The sequence below is a fragment of the Halyomorpha halys genome, unplaced genomic scaffold (genome assembly GCF_000696795.3).
Source record: "Halyomorpha halys isolate HHAL.00 unplaced genomic scaffold, Hhal_1.1 Scaffold1368.1, whole genome shotgun sequence".
Lineage (NCBI taxonomy): Eukaryota > Metazoa > Arthropoda > Insecta > Hemiptera > Pentatomidae > Halyomorpha > Halyomorpha halys.
Genome location: NW_027109134.1, coordinates 325,681 through 335,202, shown reverse-complemented (window position 1 = coordinate 335,202; position 9,522 = coordinate 325,681). Strand labels below are relative to the sequence as shown.

Below are 9,522 nucleotides of genomic sequence, written 5' to 3'. Positions count from 1 at the left end.
TATATATATATACACATACACATACACATACACATACACATCTGAGGTCTGCTCCCCCCTTGGCGAAATCCTGCCTACGCGCATGAACACAATGCTATTCAATTTGTTCTCTTATTTCACTTTAACTATGACACTACATATTTTTCATCTTTCTCGCTTCCTTTCTGAAAGTAACGATCGAACAACAAGTATGTATGATTGGCTAACAATATAGCAATACTAATGTTAATTATTAATTCTCTGAATTCTCAGTTATTTTGAGAAAGTTCAAATCTAGCTATATAAATTTGAAATTTGTCAGATTTCAGGTTTGTATAAAATCGTTTAGAGGCAATTCCATTATGTACTCAGGTCTAAACTGTTCATATGCCCAACCCCTCCTGACAGGCAGGGACACATGCTTAGTGCAGAAAAATTGTATGTCTTGAAAAGGCTTCCTAAATCTGTGGCTGCAAGGCTGTCCAAGGGTGATCAATTTGATTATATTTAGTTCCTCAAGAAATTATTTCTCACAAATATGATTGTTATTTTTTTAATAATGGTTTTGATTTGTTCTAAATTTTTAATGTCTGCATTTTAACATTTTCTTTTAGTATCTTTGGAAGACTGAAAGTGTAAGACCTCAGATGTTACTAAAGCGAATATTGAATACTTATGTTGCTATTTACTTAGACCATTTTTACTTCTTGCAATCCAATGTGTTTCAATATTAATTTTTAACTTTAGGTAAGTTTACATATGCCAGATTATATTTATCCTAAGTTAGTATTTCAAAAGTTAAAAAAAGTTCCTCTTACAACAAAAACTATAAATTGTTTCATGCTTCCAAAAATGGAGAGAATTATTTCAATTGTCATATAATATTTATATTTTTTTGATTCTGGGGTTTTTAATAGCTATTGAAGTAAAAAAAAATTGGTTTAAACCAAAAGTTTGACAAACAATATTCTTTTCTAATAAACTAAGTATCTGATACCGCTGCTTTGTTTCCCTATTATTTCTATTCCTACATTTGTTTTATTTTTACTTAAAAAAGATCATCATGTAATAATTATCAACAAATTAACCATTTCTATTATATAAATTAATGAAAATGACAAAAATTATTATTACTGTCCATAATTATCATTACTATGAATCAATGAACATGTGCATTATCATTATTAACACATCGTGAACATTTGAATTTGAAATATATGGTCAGAAAGTGTGATTTGAGCTTATATATTCCTTGTAAATAATAACATAGCTCTGATAGATTTTCCACCATTTTTAAAAATTTTAAGAGAAAAATTTTAGGTTCCTGCAATATACTTATAAATTGAAAGAAAATTCCATTTTATAGCCTTGTTGTAATGTTTTTACTAATGTAAATAAGTACAATTTGTTTTAAAATAATAGAGAAAACATACCTTTGGTTTCCTAAAGCTCTTGATAAAAAAATTCAGTTCTGTTGTTCATTTAACCTACATCACATTTTATCCTGCTTTTACTTCCTCGGTTTTGTAGGAACAATTTTGTAAATCATTGAAATTTGACTGTGTAATAAGAGCTGTTCAATCCAAAACCAAGAAGAATGAACAATAACTAAGAATTAATACTTTTACTCCCATTCTTTGGAATTATTGCCTATTCAATATTCCCAATAGTTTCTTAAACTTTTTGTAATAAGCGCTCAGTAGACCTTTGTATTAGTTTGCTGCCTTCATTGTTGATGTTAATATTTGAAATTAAAAAAAATACTAAATAAGAGTATCTTTAAAAGTAATTTCTAACTAGCTTTTCATAATAAATTAGTTTCTTGACATGATTTATGTTCAGTTATGTCAGATTTGAAATCAGAAACCTTAAAGATCAGAATTATTCAGGTTGAAATAAAATTGATTAACAAAGTGTGTAATAACCAAATTGATTGATATGGAACTGTATTGTATATATTTTGTTTTATTAAATTACTTTTTATGTATTCTATTATATTTTTTACAAACATTTGATGCATAATGTATTATTCTAAGGTGCAAGTATTTGATATGTTTTCTATAATATAAAAAACAATATACACTGCACAAAAATTAATATACAGAGTATTTCAGGGTTAAGGGGCCGAACTAAAAATATGAACTAAGGACCTCAAAACAAGAACAAAATTTCCTCTGAAGGTATGTCTGCAAACGCTTTGTTTTGGAGATTCTCACACCTAAAGATTTTCAATGTTATGAAGTATTTAGGTTATATGAAATAAATAAAACTTATTTATTTGTTCCAACTACTTTATTAATTAAACATAAACATTAAATTCATATTAAATGTTGTACAAAGTGATTTCCTTGAGCATTAAGACTGGCTCAATATCTTTCTACAACAGGAGCAGTGGCAGAACGGCATTGGATGTGTGTTATTGTTTCACAAGATTCAATTATCCTTCTTCGTAAGGAATTAAGGTCATTGACTGGTCTTGCATAGACCTTTTTTCTAATGTCACCCTAAAACAAAAATATCCAGTGGTGTCAGGTCTGGAGAGTGTGCAGGACAAGCCATTGGTCCTACAAGGCCAATCCATTCATTGGAATAATTAACATTTAGCCATTGTCATGGACCTCTTCCGTAATGTGCAGGAAACCATCTAATTGAAGCCACATGTCCCTTCTCAGTTGTAGTGGAATATGTTCAACTAAATCATAGTAATCATTATTAAGAAATTCTAGAAATGTGCCTGCATTGAGTCGAGGCGGCAAAAAATGCAGACCTGTTAACATATTGTCTATTAGCCCAACCACACATTGCACTGAAACTGGTGCTGAAAATGCTGTTCACAAATTGTATGAGGATTTTCCTGCAACCAGAGGTGAATATTCTTCTGATTGAAGATACCTCTTCATGTGAAGGTAGCTTCATTTGTCCAGAGAATGTTTCCTGAAAATTTTGGATTACGAAATGAAAATGAAAAATAGTTTATTATTCTGAGACTAGGTCCTTTTAGAACAATTACAAAGGCAATTTTAAATGTTATGATAATGATTATGCTCAACTTGATTTAAATACCAATCTGAAAAATATCCTCTTTGCCAAAAATTTTGTGGTAATAAATTTTTTACCCGTTGATAATGGTATGGGCGAAGTCCATCTGCAATGAGAGTTCTCCATACTGTAGTTGGCGTAATATTTAATTCTGCTCCAGTTCTTCGTACACTGCCAGATGGATTATCATCAAAATTATCATTTCATAAAGGCGCCAAAATACCATCAGCACATGGTATTATAACAAAGGTACCAGTTTCTCTAAGATGTTGAAAGATGAAGCTAAAGATAGCCTTGTTTGGAAATCTTCTATTCAGAAATTGCCTGATATATTCACGACGGGCAGTATTAGCATTACCATTTCAAAACCCACACATAAACGCAATATTGGCATATTCACCATTATTATAAATTGAAGGGATAATGATGAGTACTCTGCGAAAGCCTCTAACAAACTGATTAATGTTATTGAGAGTCCCCAATGCTAATTCCAAATAGTATTAATCCTTATGTTTCCAATAGTTCTTATACAGTTAGGGATAAAAAGCCATATTAGTATTCTATCTAATCCATCTTCTAAACAAAGTGTTTGCGGACATACCTTCACTTTGAACAACATTTAATATGAATCTTAAATCAAGACGATGAAGTTTGGGAAAGCAATTAGAAATAAATGTAATATTTACATAGTTATTTGTTATCTAATATCATTTAATGTAATTTTCTGCTTTTTCTTTTTTGGCAATTAAATATAGACTTCTTACTTCAATTATAATTTTATTAATTTTTCATTAATAAGATAGTTTTTTTGATGTCTTGGACGGTCCTATTATATCAAACAGAATCGGCAGGGATGCTGATTTAGAGTAAGCTAAACAATTAATTAGCTCTCCTATAAAACTGGTATTTTTTTTACATTAGACCTTCTTACCACACTCGAAATATATATATATTATTTTATAGAGTGGAAATATGGAATTAATTTGTTGAAATCACAGAAAAGACTATGGAAAAAATGGAATGTTCAAGTGGCCTGGTTGAAAAATAAAAAAAAATATTTAGGGAAGGAATATATTATATTTATCAATAAATAAAGTAGCATAAATAAATCAATTTAATAATAATATCATTATATTTATATCGACACAAAAATAATATATATCACATTATCTATATACACCATAGAAATATTTTACAAAATGTTTACAAAATAACTGCCGATGTGAAAATCTATTTTTTTGCATTTGTCACATCACAGATAGGGCACATCCACTAGTCACACATTCAGATGAGAGCAATAAAGTAAGAATGTGAGGAAATGCGTTTTCCTCAATGATTTTGTGGAGTATTATGAAATAAAAAATTTCCTTTAATAGTCTAAATTATCAAATTATCCAGCATAGAAATTGATTTATTACTAATATGGAAAATGTATCATTAGTTGGAAAGAGATGATAGCTTTCATTCTCTCTTGTCTCTTTATTTCATTAGATTTTCTTAATTTCTTACACCCATCTGTTGACAACAAAAAAACAGTACGGATAATTATTTAAATAAAATAAACTTATTAGCTGAACAAAAAGTCTTGTTAGATTTTCTTTTGAATTTAAATATTGAAATAATGGTTACCTTATATTTATGGTAAGTTAACAATATATGACAGTGAAATTCACATACTATCATTGAAATAAAGATACACATTTAGAGTATACTATGCAAATCCTTTGTTATAAATGCCTATTACTAATTTAACATATTTTATCCGCACTGTTTCCCAGAAAGTACCATAATAATATACTTATATACATTTCAGCAGGAATATTATTCAATAATTGTTTTTATATATAAATATATGTATATACATATATATATACAAGAAGTCTATAACTATGGTATTGTATGTATAATATTTATATTATGTTACAATGAATATTTTACATGTAAGCTGATGGGCTGGAATAATTTTTTATGTATACATTGTTACATTACAAAATAATACACTTTTTTCCTCATCCCGATCGAGCATGTTTGATATAATATTTTGTCTTTGGCTACTGTATGTTAGTAAACTAGTAATTGATTTTATTGTCAGATATTCCATTTGGTAATGCTTACAATTATATATTTTTTCAATATTAAAACCAATTATATTTAAATATATGTACATGAATTATAAATTATAAGTCAGTATTATTATTTTTTTTTGTCCTTTGGGACCAGTTTTCAATATTATATTTCAAAATATTTCAGACCACTTATATATAGGGTTGAATAATAATATATTGTATTTAACCAACCTTTCATGGACCCCTATTTGCAATATTGATTCATCTATTTAATATTATTTCTTCAAATTTATGCATCTTCAAATATTCTTTAAAACTATAACAGTAATTTATTGGTCTTGAATTTAACATAGTACAAAATAGGTTAAAATATTCAATTATTTTGTTTACCTATAAATGATGGTTGGTACATTTTGATATATCTTAAAGAATTAAACTAACATTTAATAAGCAGCCTTAGGTTAACCATAAACAATATTAAGGGGCATCAAATTATTTTAAACTCAATTCTTCATTTTTTTTTTTATATAAGGAACAGAAGAATTATTAAACATTCTATGATTGGGTTAAAAAAAATGTTAATGCCCTTTTTCAACTATGCTGGTACAATCATTGATGGAGGCTAGGCAAGTATTAATGAATTTCAAATTAAGCCTAATAAATTTAAAGTATACATATTTATATCATGCTGCACAAGTTATGATTTATTTCAATAAATAAAATCAATCGCAATTTCCTTAACATCCTTTGAAATTTGGTACTTGTGTTTATTTATAGTCCATTGCTAATTTTATAATTGATGTCTTTGGATATGATATGATATTAGTTCCTTTTTATGTGGTAAAGAATTATGGCAGTTATGATAGGCCTGATAAATTGATCTAAGGCATTTTAAAGTTTGTTAGGAATCAAAGAAGGGTGTCAAAAATAAGTCCAAACATCAAAGTGTTAAGTACATAGAAAATTAATGATTAAGATCATTAGGTTATAATGTATACTAGGATGACCTAAGTCAGATAGTTAAAGATTTTTATTCAGCTTATTGACCTTGCTGATGTTTTCCAGTTGACTAGTAAGCCATCCTCACCTGATGTTTATTCTATAAGCCTACTGGTAAAGGATAGTACTTGAGACAGAGGAATCTGCTACATATTATTTACTTTCATGGATGACAGTAGTTAATTCAACTTGAATAATTAACAATTTAAAAGACTAGTTGAAGGATGTCTATGATTCTAGTCACAGTAGTTAATACTCACAGAACAATAATGCAACTGGATTCTTCAGCAAGTTCTTTAGTGAAATTAATTTTATACCCTAAACACGCCAGTAATGGCTGATTTGAAATGCTGCATCAATTGAACACCAACTCTAATGGTAGTTCTTAATTTAAAAATCAAATAATATTAAAAACTTCTATCTGTTTCACATCCTGAACAATCAATATCTGGAATTTTGACGCTGCCTAGTATTGATGACAGGTTCATAATTTTATCGGAAACGTTAGAGACCATAAACCTATATTATGAACAAAAATCAAGATGATAATTAAACCATTCTTTTTGTCTTAAATGATTTTTCAAAGAAAAGCCAATCCAGACCATTGCCAGCAATAATTGTATAATAATAAACGCGAATAAGTACAACGAAAACAGAAAATTATATAAATAGTATAAATATCGGATCTTAGGTATACGAGTTGGTAAACGATGGGAAAAGAATGTGCGAAGGGGGTATAAGGTTAGTGGACGAACTGGTTTACCAGACCAGCAGAATCCACTATGACACTAGCGTAAGGTGGAGGGATGTAATGATGTTCTTCGTGGCTGGAACAAGAACTGCTGGAGGAGTATGGCCTCTGGTCTTGGATGATGGGTCCGTCGGTCGGGTAATAGAGCTCAGTGTAGCCCGAGTAGTCAGCTGTGCTGCACTCACCGCTGTAGTCTTGTTGGTACACCTGAGGGCAAAGAGAAATGACCTAAGAGTTTATCATGAAGGCAAAAGTGTATCAAATCGATCGAGAATAAGGAATAGAGGAACAACAAGAAAGTTTTTCATTTGAAATGGAAGAGTGGCAGAGATGAACTTATGGTCTGTGAGGAGTCCCAGAACATCCCAAGTTATCGGAAGTTGAAAGTTAGGGACTATCGCAGTTTGTTCATAGGGTTACGCGATCGGGCTCCCACTGTAGACAATATTTGTATCCTTGAATCGAGCCATTTTATATTTATAATTTACATGTTCTTTTAAAATATAATGTTTATGTATATTAACAACTATAACTTACAGGTATTGTGAATACGAGTTGCTGAATGCGCGAGCGAACATTAAAAAACAGAAAAATCACCTTACACGAAAAAAATCATTACATATATAAATTATAAGGAAATATTCGAAATATGATACATACAACTCACACAAGATGAATTCGAAGATAAATAGTCAAATTATCCTACATAAGGAAGAGCCAAGTTAAACTGCATCGCACTATATGGGTTTCGTTAGTTCTGGAATATGTTAGTAGGAGAAACTGAACATGACAAATATCTTTTTTTTTTAAGAACGTATTGTGGATCCTATCAAGAGTACCCCATTTATTAGAGCTTCCCAACGTTTTGTAACGCATGCCATAATCAAGAGTTCTTCATGCGGAGAGTTAAACAAACTGACCCTCCCCCTTTATCCTATATCATACACAATAATTATTTCTATGTAGTTTCGGTAAATATAGTGTGAAAATAAGAAATATGTAAATACAAAATGAAGTAGAAATTAATTCACGTAGTAATGTGCAATCCTTAATGGGGCTTTTGAATTTGTTTTTATAAGTGAATATTTTCCCGTTCTACTCTGGTTAAAGCCATGATTAATAAATCCTTCTCGAGAGAATCCATGAGCTGAGAACAATATTTATTTTTATTCAGGCTTACTCAGTTAAGGAAAATGCAGATTTCCTAAGCTCTATGCGTCTATTCTACCATCATAGTTGTAGTACGAGTACATAGTAGCTAAATACTCGATCTGTTCATTAGAATTCAATCGATTGATCATTAGAAGCAACTATAACGTCATCATTACTTTAACTTAACAATTTCCTTACCGCCACTTGCTGACTCAAATAGAGATGGTGGTGCTCGGCATACTCATCCGGGACGTACTTGGGCTGGGGTGTGGGCCTAGGTTCGATTCTCTCTTCGGTACCACTGTAGCACAGAAGCAAGTCTTTTGCTTCATGGTCACTAAAAATTATAAAGAATACATTTATACTACTTATTTTTATCGATAAATACAAAAATTTGAGTTTATTCTAAAATATTTTATTATAAACGTTGGTTTGCTTTGAGTACATCTACTTCTCCCTCAATTATTTATAACATTCAATGACCATTAAGCTATATATTTTTTATTTTAACCAAATCATTTAAATTTTCAAAGTCTGTTAAATGAACTCTTTTTTCGACAAGCTTTTAGTAATGCTGGTCTATCTGTTTTTTTAATTGATTATTAAACAAAAAAAACTCAAAAAAAAAAAAAAAATTTATCGGATTCATTTTTGAAAGGAAAAAAATGAGGGAAAACTTTGAAATAGCATCAAATATATATTTCCATTTTTTTTTTTAGATAATAACTTCATTCGTGGTAGGTGACATCTCAAATCAATTGTTATTAAATTTTAACCAACAGTGAAACAATTCAATTAAACTGTAAAATAAGCAATATTGGAAATTAGGCATTAGGCAAGTTATGGTACGAATAATTTTTTTTTCGAAGTAGTGTAGATCCTGGAAGATTTTTTTTATAAATAATTTTCGTTTCGGTCGAAAATTTCTATTTATCCATCCTTTCATGATTTTTTCTAAAATTATTTCAAAGATATTCACTAAACATTTTTATGTAGAATTCATTTCTAGAATATATTTAGTCGTATTTTGGAAATTTCAAATACGTTTGTTTAAATACAAATTAAATTTATAGAGAGATTATTAAGTAATTAATTGTAGAAAGATGTTCCGGCTGAAAAGAAGAAGAAAGGTCAAAATAAATAAATGAAGAAAAACTAATTATTAGGTACCACTAATAACTAAATTAGTGAAAATAAATGAAAACAAAAACAAATTGAAATTAGTCATTATTGAAGTTACAAGCACGAACACAAGATATCAAGTTAACACCCTCTTCACCTGTTCCAATCAATAAACTCATTTTTATTTAATCTTTTTTCTCCCTTAATTTTATGAATTTCTTAAACCCAATCTTATTATCGTATTAACTAAAATTATTTTTTAATAAAAAAGTATTTGAAACAGAAAACAATTTTACAAAAAACATAAATACTTCCGAAAGGTTCTAATACAAATATAAACCCCGAATATGTCTGGTTATTAGTTAACTTTGAATGGAGAGGCTTTCGTTTAGTTAACTTTGAATGGAGAGGCTT

At 29.2% G+C, this 9,522-nt stretch overlaps 1 protein-coding gene and 1 long non-coding RNA gene across 3 annotated transcripts in view; one reads left to right on the top strand and one right to left on the bottom strand.

Annotated features, from left to right (window-relative positions):
• Positions 1-2,852, top strand: part of LOC106689457 (uncharacterized) — an 11,338-nt gene extending 8,486 nt beyond the window's left edge. For both annotated transcript variants that reach the window (XR_010843416.1, XR_010843417.1), the window contains exons 4-6: positions 302-467; positions 594-726; positions 2,094-2,852. This is a non-coding gene — a long non-coding RNA (uncharacterized lncRNA). The remainder of the gene's footprint in view (positions 1-301; positions 468-593; positions 727-2,093) is intronic.
• A 1,231-nt stretch (positions 2,853-4,083) lies between these two features.
• The window catches only part of LOC106689467 (single-minded homolog 1), a gene marked incomplete in the record, with an annotated part of 86,049 nt that continues 80,610 nt past the window's right edge, over positions 4,084-9,522 (bottom strand). The window contains 2 exon segments of the mRNA XM_067047331.1: positions 4,084-7,041; positions 8,185-8,323. Coding sequence (XP_066903432.1) covers positions 6,826-7,041; positions 8,185-8,323 — 355 coding nt within the window.